This window comes from Lissotriton vulgaris, chromosome 12 (genome assembly GCF_964263255.1).
Source record: "Lissotriton vulgaris chromosome 12, aLisVul1.2, whole genome shotgun sequence".
NCBI classification, from domain to species: domain Eukaryota; kingdom Metazoa; phylum Chordata; class Amphibia; order Caudata; family Salamandridae; genus Lissotriton; species Lissotriton vulgaris.
The window spans coordinates 604,510,169-604,534,308 of record NC_141700.1 but is presented as its reverse complement, the minus strand read 5'-3'; the positions used below and the strand labels follow the sequence as shown (position 1 = coordinate 604,534,308).

General features: G+C 46.8%; 1 protein-coding gene across 1 annotated transcript in view; it reads right to left on the bottom strand.

Moving 5' to 3' along the window:
* AP1G1 (adaptor related protein complex 1 subunit gamma 1) overlaps positions 1-24,140 on the bottom strand; it is a 390,402-nt gene that overhangs the window by 209,905 nt on the left and 156,357 nt on the right. The window contains exons 6-7 of the mRNA XM_086945529.1: positions 9,786-9,890; positions 8,907-9,048 (exon numbers count right to left, since the gene is read on the bottom strand). Of these exons, the coding sequence (XP_086801655.1) occupies positions 8,907-9,048; positions 9,786-9,890 (247 nt within the window). The remainder of the gene's footprint in view (positions 1-8,906; positions 9,049-9,785; positions 9,891-24,140) is intronic.

The following is a 24,140-nucleotide window of genomic DNA, read 5'->3' as shown; positions in this document are numbered from 1 at the left end:
GAGCTGAGAGTCAGAAAAGAAACACGTACGCAACTATACCGACGTCCAGCCTAGAGACCTTTTGGTCTCGATTAGAAGTTGAACAACTATCGGTTCCGACAGAGGGAACCGAAACACATCCGAACCCAATGGCGGAAAAAAACAATCTGGGGATGGAGGCGATGCCCATGCGCACTGTAGTCCAGGGGAGGAGCCACCTATCTCGTGATACTTCGAAGACTCTTCCAGGACAACAATGTGCAATCATCCGGACCCAACACTAGGTGGCGATCTATGCACAGATATGAATTCAGCAGCCCACATGCCTCGAACAAAAGGGAACGGACGTCAGCACGCTGACGAGGTCCTTTTGTGGCTCCAATGAAGTCACGCGGTGCCGCGTGCGGAGCCGGTCCATTGTGACATCCTCATAGGTGTGGGGAGAGCTAGGAAAGAATTTCCAGTGGAATGCTGGCACAGGGGGTATTCAAAAGGTGAGAAATCCACATGCAGAATTATCAATCAGAAAGTTGATATATATAAACTTATTTACCGCTCCAAGATGGCCGCAGGCCATTTTAGAACAATAAAAAACAAAAACAAACTGCATGACTGTGTAAAAGAACAAAAGAAATCAGTGTGCGGATGTTGGGCTCGCCCTGAAATATTGTATAAGAAATCTACCCGATAAATGTGTGTAGCTCGCAAATCTTCACAAAAGTTACATAAAAAAATTCAAAACATGAAGGTGGGCGAATGAGGGTGCATCAACGATTGGAGGTCATGGTGCTGTGTGTGCAGGAAAGACTGGTAGGCGCGGGTGGAGGGCACAAGGGGAGAGAGAAAAGCTATACATACTCACAGAGCACCTGAGGCCAAATAGGAAACCAATAGTTCTGCGATGTTATCATTGGAGATACAACTCATCCAATTAAATGCATGTTAAAGAAGAGTGCTCCTGGACAGAACGAAGAAGAAAGCCCACAAATCAAAGACTACTAATGGAGCTAGAAAATAAAGAAACTTAATTATGTGCAAGGGGCTGACTCAAAGCCCAATCAATGTATAAGTATTGAGATCAAAGGTCTTCGCCAAAAGCATCTATAGTGATCTGTAGAAGAGATCTAAAAATGAATGCTAAGCATCAGTGTTCCAAGATCCAGTCTCGGACTGCATGAATTTTCTAATCAAGGGATTTATTAAACACAGTAGTCTAAACAAGAGACTAGGACTACATAGAGGAAAGCTGGCAGCTGTGATAAGTTGTACAAATGAAAGACTCCCATAGAGTGACAATGAAGATAGTATGTTGGAATGTGATTTCATGTTGAATGTGAATCCATTTTAGATAGGCTAAGGCTCCATTTTCTGTATATTTGCAGAATCATCAACATACCTGCCTTTGACGTAGATGTTGTCTGTCCTTATCTTTCCATGAATCTGTAAAAGTATTTAGTCATTTAGATAAAGACATCAACAAACCATGTGATGCGGCATCAGTCACAACAACAAAACACGTGGTGCGACATCAGTTTGAAACCAATGCATTGTTGTCTCAATTTGAAGGTCAAATAAAAATTGCCAAAACAGTGTAGCCTGAATTTTCAAATTTTTCCTTATTTGTTTAAAAGAATGTGTTGGCCACTAACGCACAAGTTACTTATCTTCTGTAACGTTAGATCTGTAAGAAACAGTAGTTAGTGTTAGATTCCTTACCGTAGAATTTCCCCAGGCGTACCCCTGCGCGTCGGTAGGCGTCTGCGACTCCACATCCGTTGTCCGCGTCGTTGGCGCCGGGATGACGTCATCGGAGTACTTCGATGCCACCCTCGAACGCTGACGTCAGTTCTTATACACACCTTTTCCATGCCAGAAACGCAGAGCCATGATAAAAACCGACACTGGTGCCATGAAACTAGGGCCCTCAAAGGGAAGAACCTTAACCCTAGATATTGATTCGCAGAACGGGGAGGATGGGCGTAAGGAATCTAACACTAACTACTTGTTCTTACAGATATATATTTACCGAAGGTAAGTAACTTGTGCATCTGAAAGAAACCTGTTAGTGTTCGATTCCTTACCTTAGAATAGATACTCCAGCAATACCAACCCCTGTGGTGGCTCTGCGAACCAATGATCACACCAGAAAGTCCTGGAGAACAGAACGGCCGAAAAAGCCATCTCTCCGGACTTGGCTGTCCAGGCAGTGGTGTCTAGCGAACGTGTGCAGCGAGGCCCCCGTAGCTGCCTGACAGATGTCCTGCAAGGGGACTCCCCGACCCAGGGCAGTAGTAGCCGCCGTGGCCCGAGTGGAATGGGCCCTCAGCCCAACAGGAGGCTCCTTTTTAGCCAGTGAATAACAAGCCTTAATGCACAAAACGACCCACCGAGAAATGGTTCTTTGTGCACCGCCCGTCCTTTCTTAGAGCCCACGTAACCAACAAAGAGCTGGTCGTCCACCCGGAACTTTTTTGTGCGGTCCAGATAGAATGAGAGCGCACCTTTTGGGTCTAGACGGTGGAGCCTCTCTTCCTCTTTCGAGGGATGCGGAGGCGGAAAGAAGGTGGGCAAGGTGATGGACTGCCCGATGTGGAAGGCTGTGACTACTTTGGGTAGGAAAGAGGGACGAGGTCTCAAGACAACTTTGTCTGGATGAACAGAGAGGAAAGGAGGTTGAGAAGAAGAGTCTGGAGCTCACTCACTCTCCTGGCAGAGGTGATGGCAACCAGGAATGCAGTCTTAAGAGTTAGAAGACGAAGAGGGCAATTATGAAGTGCTCGAAAGGAGAGCACATCAAATAAGTCAGAACAAGGTTCAAGTCCCACTGAGGCATCACAAAAGGAACAGGAGGAAACATGTGAGTGATGCCCTTCAAGAATCTATTTACAACAGGGGACTTGAAAAGAGAAGGCTGATCAGGAAGCCTGAAGAAGGCTGAAATGGCAGAGAGGTAGCCTTTCATAGTGCCCAGAGCAGAGCCCTGCTGGGCAAGAGAAAGAAGAAAAAGGAGAACCTCTGAAAGGGGAGCAGAAAGGAGATCCACAGCCTTTGCTGTGCACCATGCCACAAATGTGTTCCACCTGCAGGCGTATACCAATTTTGTAGAGGGACGCCTGGCTGCCAGCATCACATTACAGACTTCAGGAGGCAAGTCAAATGGCCTCAACTGTCGCCGCTCAATCTCCAAGCATGGAGGTGGAGACTGGACAGGTTCAGGTGGAGGATCGTCCCCTGCTGCTGCGACAGAAGGTCCTCCTGAAGAGGCACACAAATCGGGGGATCAACTGAACTGCTGAGTAGCTCGGGATACCAGTATCTTCGTGCCCAGTCCGGAGCCACAAGGATGACTTGGGCCCGGTCGCGCCTGATCTTCTTCAGCACTCTGGGCAGAAGTGTTATAGGCGGAAAGGCGTACAATAGACCGCAGCTCCATTCACGTCGAAAAGCGTCTCCAAGTGAGTGCCGCCTTGGAGATTCCAACGCGCAGAACAGATGACATTGCGCGTTCTCTTAGGTGGCGAATAGATCTAACCAAGGCTCTCCCCATCGCCAGTTTAGACGCTATTCGTGATCCATCATGCACCGGTGGCTGAGTTTGTCCGCCCTGGCGTTTAGGGAACCTGCCAGATGTTGAACCACCAGGGTGACGCCCTGGTGATCCAGCCATTGCCAGATGCGCAGAGCCTCTTGACAAAGGGTCCACGACCCCACCCTGTCTGTTGCAGTACCACATGGCGGTGGTGTTGTCCGTGAACACCTGCACTACAATTTCCCCGGACAGAGGGAAGGAATGCCTTCAGTGCAAGACGGATCGCCCGCAGCTCCAGAAGGTTGATATGGAGCCGGGACTCCGCCGGAGACCAGAGGCCTCTGATCTTCACCTCTCCCATGTGCCGTGTCGCCATCCCCCCCCAACCCAGGAGGGACGCATCCGTCACTACTATGTGCTCCGGTTGGGGTAGGGAGATGGATCTGCCGCTGACCCAATCGCGGTCTGTGAGCCACCACTGCAACTGTCTCGCAGTGCCCTCCGAGATCAGGACGTGGTCGGACAGGTTGCCCTGATGCTGGGCCCACTGAAACTTCAGGTCCCACTGCAGAGCCCGCATCCGCCACCTGGCGTGATGCACCAGAAGGATGCAGGAGGCCATCAGCCCCAGAAGCCCCAGCGTCAACCTGACCGAGACTCGGGATAAAGGCTGAAAGATCGGAATCAGAGCCTGAGTATCCCGAACCCGCTGTTCGGGAGGATAAAAACGAAACTGCGCAGAATCCAGAACTGCTCCGATGAAGAGGAGCTTCTGAGAGGGACACAGGTGTGACTTCAGAACATTGATGGAGAACCCCAGTGGTGCAGGAGGTCGGCCGTAGTCTGGAGGTGGCTGACGACTGTCTGGGGCGAGCCCGCCTTCAACAACCAGTCGTCGAGATAGGGGAAGACTGACACCCCTAATCTGCGCAGATGAGCTGTGACCACCACCATCACTTTTGTGAACACCCGAGGGGGTGCTGCTAAGGCCGAAAGGGAGCACGGTAAACTGGAAGTGCTTGCGGCCTACCATGAACCGCAGGTAACGCCTGTGGGCCGGCAGGAGGGGGATGTGAAAATATGTGTCCTGCAAGTCAAACGCTACCATCCTGTCTCCTGGGTCTAGGGCAGCTAAGACCTGAGCCAAAGTCAGTATCTTGAACTTCTCCTTCCGGAGGAAGCAGTTGATGTTCCGCAGGTCCAAGATAGGGCGTAGGCCCCCTTTGCACTTCTTGGGAACCAGAAAGTAGTGGGAGTAACAACCACACCCTACTTCTGGCCCAGGAACGCGCTTGATGCCCCCATTTGGCCAAGAGGGCCGTAACTTCCTCTTGCAGAAGTTGCAAGTGATCCCCCGACACGCGGTGGTACTGCGGTGGCATGGCTGGAGGGGTTGCCTCGAAGGGGAAGGAGTAGACCCTTCGGACGATTTGCAGCACCCAACTGTCAGATGTGATGGGCCTGAAAGCTCGGACTAGGAAGGCTTTGAGGCGGATGCTGCGGGGTGGACTGGCCTCGCCGCTGTCCCCGCCACTGCGGTTACCACGTCCGCCGCCGTGCTGGATGTTAGTCTGCGGCCCGTGGCTAACAGGACGTGAGCCCTTTCTTGGCCACGAAAAGGAGCGAAAAGCAGAAGTTTGCTGGCGCTGGCCCGACAGGCCCAAGGACTTGGCCGTAGCCCTGGAGTCCTTGAAACGCTCAAGTGCACTGTCTGCCTTTACGTCAAAGAGGCGACAGCCATCAAACGGCATGTCCATGAGGGAATTTTGGACATCAGCCGAAAACTTGGCGGACCTCAGCCAGGCGTGGCGGCGAACCACCACTGTCGTGGAAATCGCCCTGCCCAGCGAGTCCGTGGTATCCAACCCACATTGGATAGAGTACCATGCTGCATCCCGCCCTTCCGCAAGGGCTTGAGCGAGTTTGACCCGGGCCTCCTCCGGGCAAGCTGGCAGCATGTCCGCGACCATGTCCCACAGAGAGTGTGTATAAGGGCCCAAAAGGCAAGCAGTGTTGACCGACCGCAACCCCAAACTAAGTGAGGAGAACAGCTTCTTACCGAACTGCTCATACCTTTTGGATTTCCGTTCAGGTGGAGCAGTCAGGAATGCAGTCTGGGAGTTAGGCCTGAATAACCAGGCTCTCGGGGTGGGGTGGGGTTGGTGAACAGGAAGCTAGGGTCGCCCGGGGCCGGGGCGGTGGCACCTGGCCACGTTCCGATCTACAGGGGGGCCTGTAGCGGGCCTGGACCAAGTGCCCAACAGAATGTCAGTAAGGGCCTCAATTAAACGTCAGTAGAGGCTCCAAAGAGCTTGCCTGCGGTTTAAGGATCTCGGTGAGGTTAGTCCTCACGGCCGCGACGGGGAGCTCAAGACCCAAGGCCTTGGCCGCCCTCGTCAGCCACACGCTATAAGCAGCCCCTTCCTCCGTAGCCACGGTAGCAGGGGAGACAAAGCCAGTGTCGGGCGAAGTGTCCAAACAACTGGCCTCCCCTAGATCCACTGCCCAGTCCTGATATGACTGGGACTCTCGTGCCAGAGGGTCTCAGACCCCTCCCAATCCTCCTCGTTTTCCATCTCCTGATAGTCAGGTGCAAAGGATGGGGCCGGATCATAGAATTGCTCTTCTCTCGGTGTCGAATGCGGCGTCAAACGATGCCGGATCCGGACCGAGGGAGGGACCGGGGATGACGTTGTCCAGGGCGACACCCTGGGGGTCGGCGGCAGCGGAGGGGGCGTAAGGTCGAACAGCGGCGACCCGGATCTGGTGGGGCCCTGCGGCATCGGGACCGAAGCCGGTGCCGAAGCACCCGACGGCGCCGGGGCCGAAGCACCCGAAGGCGCCGGGGCTGAAGCACCCGAAGGCGCCGGGGCTGAAGCACCCAGCCCGCTTGGGCTCCCAGTCGGTGCCTCGGGGCTCGAAGGCGCCACAGCGGGACCTAATGGAGGAGAGAGCGAACTCATGGCCATGAGGAAGGCATCGATCTCCTCTGGCGTCTCGTTCAGCCCAGGGACCGGCGGGTATGGAGCTGGCAGCGGCGTCGCCGCGTGGGCGGTGTCGCCCGAATCCCCGGCCGCATCGTGCGAGCGTCGGGGGGAGTCGGAAGTGCGATGTCGTCTCTTCGACTTCTTGTGCCTCTTACCTGAGGACTCTGAGCCCGACGAATGGTGTCGACTCGCCGAGCTGCGAGGACTGTGGCCCTGTGACCGGTCCTTTGACCTCCTCGACCTGGACCGTGAATGGCGCGGAGCCCACTGCCAGAGCCCTAGGCGCTTATGGGACTGCTCCCGCCTAGCCTTCGACGTCAAGGCCCGGCAGTCGGGGCATGACTTGTCATCGTGGTCAGCCCCAAGGCAATACAGGCACCAACGGTTACAGTCAGCACAGGGCTTGAACCAGGGCTTCCCTACCGGCACAGAGAGTCTACCGACTCGAAAAAGGATCAAAAAAGTTAGTCAAAAAGTGACTAAGAAGTACTGCTTTTTTCGGATCTGCGCTTGCTGGTGCGGAAAAAAGAAGAAATTAAGTAATCGCGCGAGGGCGGCGTCTAAGTACTCCGACGACGTCATCCCGGCGCCGACGACTGACGCGGAGCCGCAGACGCCTACCGACGCGCAGGGGTACTGCTACGCAAAACCTTCCGGATCCAGTCTGACGCCTGGGGATATTCTAAGGCAAGGAATCTATCACTAACCTGTTTCTTTCAGATATCTTGATGCTCATTAGTTATATCAAATATTCCTAGGGTGGTGTTGAAAATTCCATCTTATATAAGATATAGTATAAAAGGACTACCACTTAAACATGTGTCAGGAGAGGTCCTTCACCAAGATTATCACGAGCAAGAAATTGTCAGAAGAAGTTCTTGCCTGCCAGAGATGCTGCCGTATTACACTTTCGCCTGAAAGGTGAAATCAAGCCGGAGTCCGGGAGGAGCTGAGGCGAAGCACATTTGCCTTTTGCAGGTAAGACAGCCTTCTTGATTCCTAATAATCATAGCACTTTGCAGTAAACAGGTTTGCAGTGCACCCTTTCTCTTTAAGAAAATCTAGCTGCAAGTTATTCTACTCCATGCTCTTCTAGCACAGCACAAAGTAGTAGGTTTTAGATAACATTTTGACCATGATGGAAATGTTAATTTTTTTCTCGTCGTTAGCAACATGCAATTTGTGCTGCTTTTATTGTATTCTGTGTAGTTATTTTAGATGTGCTGAGCAACAGGGTACACCTGTCAAAATAAACACTTTTTAGTTGAACTATTTTGCCTACTGCAGTTTGTGTCTGTGGTATTAAAGAGAACAAAAAAGGTTGGATTCTAATCACCAAGGTGTAAGGGGATGTCTGTTTAGAGACTGTTAGTAACCCAAAAGCATTGATGCCACTTCAACTATGTATTGGGTGGCGTTCTGTGGGACTACAAACCCTGTTTTTCACTTTTAAGTGTTAATTCAATGCATCCAGTTAGTTTGTGTCACCCGTGGATGGGAAAGCAAACCAAGTCCTTGTGCCAGTTCCACCTGCGACAGTTCTTCTGTCCAGATTGCCTGCAGTACGCTAGCTACTGCTCCCAATCTGTTGCCTTCTGTTTGCACCTCCTCTGCTCGTTTCATGCTGTTTTGCCTTTTCTGCTGGTTTCTCAGCCCTCCGTTTTGCCTTTAATGCAGGTTTTCTGTCCTTTGTCTTGCCTTTTTCTGCCCAGTTTTGCTTTTTCTGCCCTCTGTTTTGCCTTTTTCTGCCCTCCGTTTTCTTTTCTGCTAGTTTACTTGCCCTCTGTTTGCTTGTTTTTCTTCCTTCCTATTTCCCGATCCTGCTCGTTTCTTCCCACTTCCTACAATTTCCTCAAGACCTGCAAAAAGAACAGATGATGGACGTCCATCATCTCCTCGTATTTGCTTTGTTCGCTCTAAGTTGGCAGGGTATGCCCGGATATGGGACACTTCTCAATTTGCCTTTGGATTCAAGCTAGCCTAGCTGATGAGAGGTAGTACCCTGAAACCTGTCCCAGGATGGTTGTTTCAGGTTCAGGGATTACCTAGCTTGGCACTTCGGACTGGAGCCATGAGGAACAGGGTCAAGACTGATTTGCATATGGCTTGGTCTGAACTGGGGTGGAGAAGTAAGCTAAAAACGATAATGGATTCAACAAAGATCTGCAACTGGGGGTGAGTGCCTAAACAGTTCCAGTGCTCCTTCCATCATCTCCTTGTGTTTCTTCAAGACCTGGCTTTTTGACAGAGACATTGCACCCCACCCCGGGTAACCTCATGGGTAATAGTGCTGCATTCTACAAATGCTGACTGATTGAGCCAGAGACTCAGTTTACAAAACAGGCAGTTGGTTCAAAACAAGGTTACAAAAAATATTTCATAAAAGATGAAAAATTACTAGGTCTAATTACCTGGCTGGTGGGTTGTGGGCCAGATGGTGTTAATTTGGTCTCAATTACTGAAGGTTCTGCCTCTCCATTGGTCTGTACAATTTCAGCAGGACCATTGGTGATAGTTTTCTCCATTACAGGCATTCTCTCCAATAACGCAGACCTCCATGAAAGAAAATGGGTAAAAACAACAGTAAGACAAACTGAGTCATTATCAGCATTGCAGCAGACATGCCCCAAGCCCTGTCGCACTAAATCATTGAAGAGAATACATGAACTATTTACATAATTAGCCCCAGAAAATTAGTTCCTGAAAGATCAACTCCAGCCAACCCTCAAACATGACGTAACATCCTCAGAGTAGTGGTTGGTCAGCATAGTAGCTTACTAAACACTTGTCTTAGATCTTCTAGCAAAGGGACAGTCTTAAGTGCTGGCTGAATTAAAAGGGATATAGAAAGCATGCTTGGCTTAGCCTTGCTTCACAGCACACCCTGTAATCAGCACACCCTGTAAGCATTATCATTAAAATATAGAAACAGATTTACTTTGTGCTATTTCCCAGGAACAATGGATATGCCTTATGGGTCATTTTGTCTGAAGGAAGATGTAGCACTTCATATGTACAGACATACAGTTAACTGCAGGCCTTGATGCATCTTATACATCAAAATTCACAATAAATGTGGGGCTCAATTTAAGTGCTATCATCATGTAATATAGGCTGGAGTAAAGCACCAATTGCTCAATATTATGCAGTACAACACTGTTTGATAGGATTGAGGCGACACCTGAATTGTAAAGTGTGTCATGCACATGTTGAGAAGCCTCATTGTAGGGCAGTATAATTGAGGTATTAGGAGTTGGTGTGTCCCTTAGGCAACAGCAAGGCACACTTACCTCATGTGGTCATACTTCTTGAAAAGTGCATTGTATTCCACCGCCCTCTGTTGTAGCTCTACATCTATGCTGCTGCTGTACACAGACACCACCTTCTTAATTCGACTGTGCAAGGAAAAGAAAGCCGAACAAATCAGTTTTAAAAACCTGGGCAAAACAGTGTGACACAGAACAACCCTCTAAAACACTAAACCACCACACAGTCAAAACATATTTGTTTAATCTGACAAGAAAATAGAAAATAAACTACTGAAAAATTAAAAATAAAGCAAAGCGGTACAGAAAACCCAACCACCCGCTGCGGAATAAAAAACAAAGGTATATCAGTCCAAGAGAATTAGACAGTGACAGCAATACACACATCAGCGCAAAGGGGAGTTACTCACTTGTAATCCTAGTTCTGCGACTAAGGAATTATCACTGAAATCATAAGAGTCAAACTATTCCTTCTTGCAAAGGGAGGATTCTGGAACACACACACTCATTCATATATAGTGCCTCTGCAGTTATGGTTAGGTCAGAGTTTCCACAGAAAATAAATGTTTTTGATTTGTTATTTTCTTTGGTGCTGTTAAACAAATCTGCACAAAAGCTTCCCAAAAAAGGTATATCCACTTTCGGTACTTCATGGTAGCTCCATCAAGAGGGGGCCAAGAAAAAGGATTACAAATTGGGAAGTGTGAGAGAGTGCCTCTTTTTGCATGTTTAGCCCCCACTTTTTGCCTGTTTTTGAAGTGGTTGTGATTGTAGTGCCCCGTGTTCCTGCAATCCAGGTTCCCAGAGTCACCTTCTTCCCTAAAGACAGATCCCAAGTTGGTACTTCAACCAATAAGCCCCTAGAAAGTGCTGACCTGATTATCTAGGGCCTAGGAGCTGAAGAGGATCCCCTGGGCCCCCCCTCACTGGGACCATGCCATTGCCCTTGAAGCTTGCATGCCCCTTTGAGGGAGGAAACAACGAAGTCGACATGGCATCCTACCTGAGTGCCATGCCAGCCAGCACTGCCTGAAGGTATAGGTAAGTCACCCCTCTTGAAGGCCTCACAGCCCTAAGGCAGGGTGCTCTATACCACAGGGGAGGGCATATCTGCATGAGCAGATATTCTCCTACAGTATTGGGGTCCATTCCATAATAATGTAAGTGACAGGGAAGCCAAAGAGTACATGGGCTGGAAACTCTACAACTCGAATTTCACAGCACCATGATGGCTTCATTGCACACAGGAGTGTTTGGTACCAAACTGCTCCTCTAAAAAAATCCACAATGATGCCAGTGTGATTTATTGTACCATGTATCCAGAGAGCACCACAGCGGAGCACCCTGATAACCCTTCCAACTCTGGCGTTGTCTTTGAAGCTTCAAGTCCTGCTGCCTTTGTAATGTGATCTCCAGCCTCTGCTGCTTTTGGATTTAGTTTGTAAGCAGAACTGCATTTTAGCTATGCTTTTTATGTGAATATTAGAGGTTTTCAAAATAATATATTGTGGTATAATACCCAAAGTTAACAAGGACTTCACTTTCACCTTTAAGTGATGGAGACACATACACACACACACGCACACACAGATATATGTATGTGTATATATATATATATGTATGTATATATATATATATATATATATATATATATATATATATATATATACACACACACACACACACATACACACACAAAACCCTATGTCCCTAGCTACATACACACTTTGACCTCAGAGGCCTGACCAACTCAACCCCAACAACCTTGAATAATCAAAAGAAGGAACACAGACAAAGTCCAGGCCAATTAACCTCTGAATCCCTATTTAACATGCCCACAGTGACCCGTTTGTGCCTGTACCTGCCTGCCACACACATGCTCCTGACAAATGGGGACTCAAAGACTTAGCTAAATATAACAAACTTTACCATAATCTGACTAGTACTGGGGGTCAAATCGGACATGACTGACTCCACCCCAGCCAGTCACCCCTAAGGTCTGCCTCCTGTAGTCCAGGAGGCAGGCTGCATTATGTGTTATATGTAGGAATATATGTGCAAAAAATATATATTGCCCAGTGGTAGCATTATAAATTTAATTCTATCGCAAGTGACCAACCCTCAATAGGATAATATGGGCTGAACACTAGACATCCCTAGATGTCCAGCTCCATTATGAAGCGGTCCATTTACTTCGTGTTTGGTGTCAAATACCCTGCTTTTTAATGACAATGGTGTAGAGGTTTAACCAACATGTACACATGTAACTAGGTGGCACTTTAGGCCGGGCCCACCAAGTTAAATCAGTGTTCTTGTGCATTTGCGAGCTTTTTAGGATAATATGGGCTGAACACTAGACATCCCTAGATGTCCAGCTCCATTATGAAGCGGTCCATTTACTTCGTGTTTGGTGTCAAATACCCTGCTTTTTAATGACAATGGTGTAGAGGTTTAACCAACATGTACACATGTAACTAGGTGGCACTTTAGGCCGGGCCCACCAAGTTAAATCAGTGTTCTTGTGCATTTGCGAGCTTTTTTGATCTCATGCTGGGGAGTGTATGTCGCTCCCAGAGGTCAGAAACCAGGTCTGTGTGGGCAGGAGGCGACACCTCCGCCCACACAGGATGGCTATTGAATGGAACCATCAAAGAGGTGAGCCTCCAAGGCTCCACCGGCGCTGCTTGACAAAGGAATTTTTCCTCCACTCGAGGACAAAGTCTCCCCCTGCTCTAGGCCTTATTTTATCTGGGCATGTGGGAAAATTAGCTATTCAGGAGGCATACACTTCCACAAGGCTGCCAGACCTCTAGGGTGCTGCAGCGGAAGTGTACAGTCGAGGATGGTTTTGGCAATCTTGAATTTAGTCTAAAAAGCAGGTTCTTATTGGTTTAGTGACATACACCCACCGGCTGTGGTCCCTATTGAAGTGGATTAGCTGTAAGACTAGATGTCCATTGGCTACTAGACCTCACACCCAGAAACACCCCCTAAATCTAGGATTCAGGGGAACCCCAGACACCAGCGCCTTAGATTCAACGTGATACCAAGAAGAGACGAGTTTCCACAACAAGGCAGGACTCCACGAAGAGAGCCGCTAAGCTCTGCACCATAGGCAGTCACCCTGAACTAGCTGGATTTTGACTCTACCAAGGTAAGAGACTGGTTCCAAAAAGGTGAACCCCTCTGCAAACTCCAGACTTCACAAAACTCCCTTGGGCTAGAGGAACTAGTCCCATGCAGTCGGCAGACAAACTGCTAAATCCACAACCTTGAAGTACTGTCACTTAATCATCCGGCGTGGTATCTCGGCTTCTGGGAAATGTAGTCCTGACCCTCAGCAAGGTTCAGCTTTCTACAATGCTTCCCTGTCCTCTGGAAGAAGATGTCCTCAACTGCAGTTGTTTGCAGGTACCAAAGCTTGTCCGACTACTACCAACTTAATTCAACGCTTCAAGACAAGGGATACACCTGAATGAATGACCAACCACTCATGTGGCTTCACCGTCAAGATCATGCATTTGTTTTCACCCTCTCTTGGCACATCTGACCGCACTAGTTGTTGCGGATCCTGTTCAGCACCACTGATAGCCAGAAGCACCTCTGCACCAGAGTCCTCTGAGCCAGGTAGATTCGATCTGCCTGAAGACTCCTGGTTCTAGGCCAGCTCCTTGCTTGAGTTCCAAAGGGTTTTGCTCGACTCACCCAGCAAGTACTTGTTTTGCTACGGTAGCCATTTAAAGACCATGAGCCTGATTGACAGCTCCATTTGACAGTTAAAGTGTAACTCTGCACCCCACTCTCCTGAGCCACGTAAAATTCTGTTTTCATGAACCTGTCTAGTGACTCACAAGACCTTAACACTGAGTGTTCCACAGACCTTAACACTGAGTGTTCCTCTGAACTCACTAAGTAACCAACTGCATATGTGTGTTTTTCCAATTGCCCGCAACGTTAATGTTGTACAGCACCAAGTATTGATTTATTTAATTCTTAAAAATTGATAACTCCGGTTACCCTTTAAGTATCAACTTTGTTTTGGGGTCAAAAAAAAATATAACATCAGTTCTATTTTTTACAAATTAGTTTCGGATTGCTCTCGAGTCATGTCAATTACTTATTGTACATGTTGGTGATGTGAAATGCGTATCAGATGTTCCTCTATGTAGCCTGTCGTCTCTTTGCAACTCTATCTGGACTGAGAGAAGGTGAACAGGAGAGTTCACGGGATCCATCATTGTGTATTGTGCTAGTATTACATGGTAAGGCACCCCTACCATACCACATAATACTTTAACCTTGCAACAAGATAGGATCAAGGCCAATGTGAGCATTTTGGAATGTATCCTTTCGCAGGAAGGCCTTAAAGGGGGAAAAAGTCCAGAACAGGTCTAAGGATTCAGCTTTTTTATGAATGTGAGAACATCCGCCTTTTATTGGCATCTGGCACCCTTGGGGAGCAACGGGCGCACCTTCTGCAGCAGGACAGACAGATATGTGTCTGATTCAATCTTGTGTGGGTAGATATTGGGCAGGTAGGAGAGAAAAGGCAGGGTACATTATTTTGCAACAATTTGCAAGACCCATTTGTCAGATGTGATGGACTCAACACAGGATAAAGTTCTGGATCTGGTCTCTAACTGGTTGGGCGTGTGCACACTAAGGGCAACTAATGTGGTTTGTCGGGTGTCGTAGCAGAAGAGGAAGAGTTGTTAGATTTATGCTCTTGCTGGAACTCACATTGCCTATCAGATCCACAGCTGCAGACTCAAAACGACTGGGCTGTCAGCAGCATTACTGAATGTGAAGATAGTCTCTTCCTGCACTCTGAATCTAGCCCCTAAATTTCCAGACCTGGACAGATAATGGTTTGGCATGGGTCAATAGTACCAAGAAACATCCTTTAGATCCCCTATCCTTAAAGCATTCCAAAGCAGAGTTTGCTTTCTCTCCGAATAGGTGAGATCCATCAAAAGGCATGTTCATTAGCGAAGCATGTATATTGCTAGAGAACTTAGTGGACTTCATGCAGGGACATTTATGAAGGACAACATTGCTATTTAGACCTGTTTAGATAACATATTTGGCCACATCCTGTCCATCATGTATTAACTGGGCCAACGAGGACCGTAGTCCTCTGGGACTGGCAGCAAGAGCTTGCTGGCTATGTCCCAATGGGAATGTGTGCACTGACCCAACGGATAAACTGTGTTCACATAAGGCAGTGCCAGTAAGGCGAAAGAAAAGATACGTCTACCAAAGGCATCAATCTTTCTTGATTCTCTTTCCTGAGGACTGGTCGGAGGTATTTTAGATACATCTTACTAGGCGAGGGCTGAACAATAAGGCTCTGTGGAGGGGGGTGTTTGGTGATAAAATCTAGGTCACCAGGAGTTGGTCTAGGAGGTATGCCCACCGGTCTGTTCACAGGTAGCCAAGAACATGGTTTCAACCAGGTAGCCACCAAAGTATCCGCCAAGGCATCATTAGATGGAAGTTGCAGACCAAGACTACAGAATTTCTGCCAAAGCATTTGTTTAGGCTTAATGCAAGGCAGCTGAAATTCTAATACTTCAACTGAGCTCTGATCCACCATTACAAATGGGACACTTTCCTCTGTTAGATGGCCCATCGGGTGCGTCAAGCTCGGTCTCGGGGATTTATCCAGCATTGGCATTCTGCAAGTTAAGGTACTATCTATGTACTGGTGAGGGACCAGGTCATCCTCGCCACCATAATCACCTGGTTGTGTTTTGAAATCTTACAACAATACTTAAGTTGAGCTTAAGCAGACTTCCTTTCGGGACCCTTCAAAGGTGATGGCACTGGATTATCCTCTGGTGAGATCAGAACCTGCATGGATCGTGAGGACCGGTTACAAATTCTAGGGAGGGACAGCTGGCGGTAACACAGCTAGAGACCTCCATGGAGTGTGACTGACATTTCGACACAGTTGCACTTTCTCCTTGGAGAGAGAGAGAGAGAGAGAGAGAGGCAGGAAGAGGCAGAGTGAAGCTTTGCTTTTTTATGCTCGTGTTCAGACTTAACAGATGACTTGGAGCATAAAGTGGAGCAGTTCTGGGAATGCGCCTACTACTTTGAGTGGGATCTGCTCGAAGGCCACAACTTATTCTCTCCTTGGCACACAAGGTACATAGAATATATATGTAGATGCACAGAACTTCCCACTTATTGACCACTATTGACAAAGGGGAGGAGCAATAACTCACGAGACAAAAGACTCAAGCGGTTCATGCTGCCCTTCCTCAACTATAGTGATAAGTAGCAATTTATTTACTGTGTCTGCATGTGTTGTTTAGATCATGCTGTTCTTTCCTGTGCTTTAGGTGTAAGCAGTTATTTGAGCAAACTCCAAGTATGCCATTGATTAGGCTTGTATAGTGAAGCAATGATAATTTTGATCATCTAGGTTCCAGGGATCTAGTTCTGTGAGAAAAACCATGGAATTTGGCCTTTGCGCAAAAACACATATGCACACACATTTTCTCATTTTCTCTCTCTATTATGGTGAAAGAGCCGATGCTTCATGAAGAAAACTGCAGCCATGCCTTACGGCTTTATTTATTTATTTGTGACATTTGTAGAGCGCACTGTTACCTTACAGTGTCCTGGCGCTATCCTGATAACTCCCAAACTATATCCCGGGAACTAGTTTACAAAAAGCCACGTTTTTAGCTTTCTCCGTTAGAGCATCAGCTCAGGGTACAATCGGAGAGCCACAGGAAGAGCATTCCAGGCCACCGCCGCCCCTCGGCTAAAGCTCCTGCCTCCCCAACAAACTTTCCTGATGCGTGGGGTCTTGATCAGTCCCAAATTGGCTGACCTCAATAGTCTACCTGGTTTATACAGGGGAAAATGTTGTCCCAGGAATGCTGAGCCTATACCATGGGTCGCCTTATAGACAATACACATGCTTTTGAATAGGATCCGCTTCCTTACTGGCAACCAATGTAATTTCACCAGTTCATGGGAGATGGATGCAAACTTAGGGAGGCCTGTGAGTAGGCGCGCTGCTGCATTCTGCAGTATCTGTAATTTGTCAAGTATTCCCTGCTGGGCTTCTAGGAGCGAACTGTTGCATTAATCCAATCGTGAGAGCACCAAGGCCGTCACAACTGTTTTTTTGCATTCCCCCGGGAGGAACGGAAGAACCTTCCGGAGGATTTTCAATGTCCAATGGATAGATGAAGCCAAGGTATTTACCTGGGGTCCATAGGAGAGTCTATCATCTATAATCACCCCCAGGTTCTTAACCTTATTGACTGGAACGGGAAGGTCCCCATCTCTTCTGGCCACCAACTCGGGCCCCAAAAATTGACCATAGAGCCAAACAGTATCACTTCGGTTTTAGCCGAATTGAGTTTTAAACAGTTTCTGGCCATCCATTTGTTCACAGCCTTCATGCACTCCTGGAACTTGCTGGCCACAGTCTCCCTCCCTGGTAGCAGTGACACCACAATCTGTGTGTCATCTGCGTACGATGTAAGTTCGAACCCATGGGAGCGGATGACTGGGGCCAGGGAGGAGACATAGACATTGAACAAGGTAGGACTAAGTGAGGAACCCTGAGGAACCCCACAAGATGGTTGGAAGGGTTTCGACTCAAAGTCCCCTAGCGCAACTACCTGGACCCTGTTAGTCAAGAAGGATCCCAAAATGTCTAAAGCCTTCCCCTGGACCCCGCATTCTTCCAGCCGGTTCACCAAGATGGTATGGTGGACCGTATCAAAGGCCGCCGACAAGTCCAGCATAACCAGGGCCGCCCGACCTCCGGAGTCCATCACCTTCCTGACCTCTTCTGTTGACTTGATCAGAGCGGACTTCGTACTGTGGCCTGGTCTAAACCCATGCTGTGAGATGTCTAGCCCCTGAGTGGTTCCTAAATGTGCACTGAGCTGGTTGTTCATGATCCTTTCTATGATCTTGGCCAGCATAGGAAGTCTTGAGATTGGCCGATAACTGTTTGGGTCCGAGATGTCCAAGTTGGGCTTTTTTAGTAGCGGCTTGATGGAAGCCCGCTTCCAGCTCGATGGGAAATCCCCCATCTCAAATAGTTGATTGAATAGTCCGGCTAGGGCATTAGCTATAGGGGTTGCTGCTAGCTTTGCAACTGTTACTGGGCAGAGATCATATGGTGATCCAGATTTTAAACTCAGCAAGTGTCTCTTAATCTCGTCCCCTTCCTCTGGGACGAAGTCTAGTAATTTAGAGCGATGGGTGACTGTTGTCTGGCTCCCCGATCTGGATGCCTGCAGATTCTGTGCCACCGGCGCTTCTAACGATGCAAACATCTTTTCCACTTTTCTCGAGAAGAACTGAGCCAGACTCTCACAGAGTTCCTGGCTTGGAGGTGTGACAGCTACTTTAGGTGTGGCCAAACTTTTTACTGTATGGAATAGTTCCTTGGACGAATTTTTAGCCCCACGAATGCAATCTGAGAAGTAGGCCTCCTTAAGTTGTCTTATTCTCTCTTTATATTTTCCCTGACTGGCCCTATATATCTTTTTCTCGGCTACGCTGCAATTTTTGCGCCAATTTCGTTCTAGTTTTTTACACTCGCATTTTAGCTCCCTGAGTTCTTCTGTAAACCAGGGAGCTGATGGAGCCGTTCGAGTAGGAAGCCAGCTTTTAGGTGGAGCCAGTTTGACGCAGGCCTGGTCAATCCTTGCTCCCTGAAGGACAGCCGAAACGTGCCTGGTGGTTTTTTCGGTAGCATGCAAATAAACTTGGAACTGTAAGCAATAACGCATGACTGCATCATCATAATACCGAGGACAAAAAAAGATTTTGCAGAGGTTGCTGACAGCCTGTTGAGATTTGGAAGCGATATATATATATATATATATATATATATATATATATATATATATATATATATATATATATATATATATATATATTCCAGCTCAAGTTTGCACCAACAACGATGGGGCACTGTCGGTGGGTGCCGCTGACACGGTGGTGCGCCGTGTATAGATGCCGCTCCAGGTCTCCTCCCCAGCCAGGAAAGAAAAAGGCAGCACTCGTGGGGTGTTTAGTCAGTTTTTCCAAGTTTATTCAAGCGCTTCTCACAGACGCGTTTCGGGTCAAGCCCTTTATCAATGTGTCAACACGAGTGTTGCACCGAAGCTCGTTTTAAAGTGCAGCGTTCAATCTCTTACAGAAAGCGAGGTAGGACTTCTCGTTGATATTACACGAGCGCCATCTTGGAATGTGCAAAATAGGCAAAACCATATACACACAGTTCATGATTAATAATGAGACATTGCATAATATCAAACATATTTCACGATGTTGCATTGAGCCGTGGATCGGCCTAAACCCCGCGAGTGCTGCCTTTTTCTTTCCCGGCTGGGGAGGAGACCTGGAGCGAGATATATATATATATATATATAAAAAACCTGGGTTGGTTCAAGTCTCCTTCCGTGTTTGGCGCTGCTTGCAGGTGCGTGGCTTCATGCGGTGGAACCAAACCGCTATATATCCAAACTGCGTTTACCAAGGAATACCAGATCCCCCGGTCAAACAAATGAAGCCACCACTCCAGTCACTCGATTTGTGTGAGACAATTTATTCTTAAATCCTCTGCAGCATTATTCACAGCACAAAACCAACGCGTTTCGTTAGCTCCCCACTAACTTGATCACGGTTGTTTCAATGGTTGTGAATAATGCTGCAGAGGATTTAAGAATAAATTAAGTTGTCTCACACAAATCGAGTGACTGGAGTGGCGGCTTCATTTGTTTGACCAGGGGATCTGGTATTCCTTGGTAAACGCAGTTTGGATATATATATATATATATACCAGTAGGTATATATAGTTAGGACCTAGTTACCATAGGAAATTCCGAACATTCTATTGGGAATAACTTTGGCGCCGATTGAGGGATCTGCCTGTGATTTTCCATAAATTTGCCTTGCTGCGCTCCGCTCCTTCCCTGAAAGTTTCGGGGGGATTCGTCAAGCGGGGGCCGAGAAAAAAGGGGGGTCCCAAAATGTGTTTTCCTCATGTTAATTTCCATATTAACATGGGGAATTTCCAACATCACTGATGACATCACTGATGACATCATCCAGTGACTGTTTCTGTAAAGTTTAAATATGTTTTACATATTGAAGAATGAGTGTCTGGATGAAGGATTTAGTAGGTGCGTGACTGACTGTATGAGTGAGTGATTAAATGTGTCTTACGAAATGCATGGGTTAGTGACTAAACGGTCTGAATGTGTGCATCAGTATGTCTGTTGTTGTGGAAGCTGCTGCATGTGTTGATCAATAGCTATAAGAGAGGCTATATGGGTTATTGATTGGTTGCACAAGTATTTGAATGGGAGACGGAGTGTGTGTGGGTGGCTGGGAGGTGTGTGACTCTGTGCATAGATGTGTGAGCAGTTGATTCACTAGGTGTACGAGTTCAAGAGTGCATGTGGAAACAGCTATATGGGCGGTTGGCTGTGTGCAAGGGTGTGTTGGTGAGTGAATGGATATATCTCAGTGCTATATGTGCAAGTACATATGTAAAACACAGTGCATGTGAGAGTTGGCATATATAAATGACTATACATGAGAGCCAGTGAATGTGCGAGTGGCTATATGGATCATTGTGTACTTGTATCAGTGATTGTATAAGAGAGTAAGTATGTGTTAGTATATGTTTGAATAAGTAAGGTGTTGTGTGTATAACTGTATAGTTGAGGAAATGGAAGTGTGATTGATTCCTTGCATGACTGACTAGGTGTGTGAGTAACTCCATGGATGAGTGGCAGTGTGTGAGTGTCTGTATAGGTGTATGAGTGCATATGATAGTGTTGTATTGATGAGTGACTGTATGTATGAGTGATTCTATGGGTGAAAGTGTGTGTAGACCTAGGAATCAGTGAGTGCGTATGTAGTAACGGGTATTGGTGTGTCAATGGTTTCAAGAATGGTAGTCTGTATTTAACACTGGGTGTATCAAAGGTTATATTAGAGTGTGAGGAGGTGCATCGTATTATCACATGAATGATATCATCAGTGATGTGATCTGAGATGTCATCAGTGATGTCACAGACCATGTCATGAATGATGTAATATGTGACATCAGCAGTGGATTGCGGGTGCGCGAAATATAGTTAGTACAACTAACTATATAGGAGCAATTTCAATGGTTTTTTTAAATGCTAATTCCTAACTATATAAGGCCTGAAACCTATGGTTTTTTAAGTGAATATATATATATATATATATATATATATATGAAAGTAGCAAAGCGCTCCAGCGCTAGTAGGAGAGCTCACCACGGCATTCCACCATCCGGTTTGACTTTAGCACCCAAGTAACTTCATCTTCTCCCTCCATACATTGCAGAAGTCCGACGCGTTTCGGGCTGGAAACGCCCCTTCTTCATGGACAAAACATCAGCTTACACCTTGTTCACCTTGCGCGATTCAAATGCATTTTATTTGAACCGATTACGCCCTAAGTGGGCGTGGTTACTGGAAGGTCGAGTCGCCAGGCACGCTGGTTACTGCAGCCCTTGAAGGTGAATAATTGTGTTCCTTCAGTAGGCGGTGTAATCTGGTGCATAGCATTAAGTCATTTTGTTTAGAACCTATATATATATATATATATATATATGTATATATATATATATATATATATATATATACATACACATATACACACACACACACACACACACACACACACATACATACAGATATGGAATTTACCCAAGCAATTTCTACAGCCAAAACATCTGTACAGAATTGCAACTAATTTGGCAGAAAACAACATCTTAACCCAGAAAGTTTTGTGATTTGGTGTAAATTCGTTGAGTATTTTTTGAGCAATTAAGTTTCAAAATGTATAGATATCTGGATGGTTGAGATCGCGTGAGTCATGCGGGTACATAACTTAAAAGAATTAAATGCTCTGATTGCCCGGGAGGTCCCTTTTTTGTTGGCCATCTTGCTCCCTCCTTGATAACAATTGTTGCAACTGCCATTATAGGACTGGGTCACCGTGTACTGAGAAAAAAATAAAGAGTAGGGTACCGTTGCACGTGAGAGAAAAGGGGTGGTGGTCAAGGGTTGGTGACCATCCCCGGACTCTCACTTACATTTTTTTGGGTGGGTGTGTCGAGATCCCTGCTTGAGTCCTGTAGCAGAAGCAAGCACTGGCCTCTAGACTCCATTGGGAGTCAAACGGGAGCCACCATACCCACCATGGACTCCCATGGGAGTCGTGCAAGTTTGGGATAGCAAATTTAAAAACACACAAGCAGGGGTTAGTCTGTTGGGGGGTGGGCGCAGGGTTCGGGGTCGGCCACCTGCGGGGGATTGTTTTTCAAAGTTAGGAATGGTAATAAAATCGTATTTAAAAATCTAGAAATTCACTTTAAAATACAAAGGTTAAGTATCAAATGTCAGTTAAAACATTTTAAACTAAAAAAACACTGAAATGTACCAGTTAGAGTTAACCATTGCCCTGTACTGCTTATGACCTCGTATTACAACACTCAAGATATGTTCTTTGATATAATTGATAACATTACGGATGACAACTGAAATTACATCTTAGATAATATCATTGATTACATCATTGTGCATCGTGAGTGCTCATGGCTAGTAACCATTTCATGTAGCAGTGTGACTCTTTTCTGGGTTCCCACATTGTGCATTCACTTGGTAGCAGTTTTTATCTTCCTGCGACACTGGGTCTGAATGAGTTTGTATCAGCAAACAGGTCATTTAGCACTTTCTTCCCCACCTGTGCTTTATTGATTGCTTGGATATCTACATTGTAGTGTTTGGTAAAAGTGTGTGGTATTTTCTGTGTGGCACTGTGTAGAGCTGTGCTATTACAACCTGTATAAAAGAAAACAGGAGTTGATTGAATCAATGGAGGGACTGGCAAGAGGTTTAGCTACCAGGAGGTCTTATTGCACCATCTCTGTTAAGTTCTGCCTGTGTTCCCAAGATGGCTCTTCTGTGAACATTGGCATGTGCTCCTAGAGGAAATAATTGTTTTAGCGCAGGAAAGCTGTGGCACTGGCAGCCTTTAACGTGCTGCCTGCCAATCGAAATTAGCTTCTTCCCCACTGTGACACTTGCTTACTGCAGGATGCATGGAGATTTTCTGGGCAGGGGCATGACTCTGCCCTACTGCTGCTGCTAATAATGAGCATCTAGCTTAAGAAAAACTGGGTCCCCAATAAAGTAACATGGGAGCTTCTACCTTGGTTATAGCTGGAGATTTTTCTTTAGAATAGCCACACCTGGAACAAGAGTCTCTAAAATCTGAGGTTATAGTGTGAGGAGTCTATATAAAAGGAATATAAAGCTTTTATCAACCCTAGGTAATGTTCCCACAGATTTTTGATGTCTTACCCAATTAAGATTCTGGATGGTGATTGTGGAGGAAGTGTGGGGGTACATGAAGCAGAGGGGGTAAGTTTAGGAGTACCATTATTTGTATTCCTTCTTGGAGGAAATCGAGTTGGGAGGCCCTTTTCCTTTTAGAAAGCATTGTAGTACTACGTTAAAATTCACAGGGCCCGGTGTCCAGCCAAGGTGGAAGTGCAATAGTATGATACCTGTAGAGGGCAAGCATATACTGTCCTGGGAGAACGTGCTAGAAGTGAAGGCAGAGAATAAAGAGGAAGTGAAACCAAAAGCTGTTCTGGCACCACAGGAAGATGAACCCCCCGGTGTGGTTAAGACAGGCTCCTATAGCCTGAAAGGAGTGATTCAACATGAGCTGAAGCAGCTACAAAAGTGTCTTCATTGGGTCCTCCGGAGAAAAACGATCTGGAGCTCAGGCTGTGCTGTGACAAACTCCTTGGGTACTCAACCCGCAATCCTGAGCAAAGCCATTCTCTAGTCACAAGGTATTCTTGGACTGATGCCAAAAATCTATGGCTCTACACCGAATAGTGCACAATCAAATGGTACAACGTTGAGTGGTGACATCAAGTGCTATAACATGAAGTGGCAAGATACTGGAATGTACCTCAACACAGGTTAATATACATTGACGTAAAATGGTTTCGCTTAGACAGTAAGATGGATGCCACTCCTGTCTGATAGCAAACATGTGTAAGTTGCAACTGCCCTCTACATGGAGGGGTACAACATTGAACTGGACCCGCTGAAACATCACTAGTAGTGGGGTCTTTTAGGCTCACCAATCTTTTTAGATCTTCCTCTATGAAGGATTTTAGGGAGCTCAAGGACTAGGTACTAGTGAAAAAGGCTTCTTCCCTTGTACCCCATTTTCGCACTCCTTCTGGTCTCTCTGCTCATGAGATCCTCTACATTGCCTCTCAAACAGATCTCTTCTGTATCTCAATGATGTTAGTCATAGTTTCCCCACGCA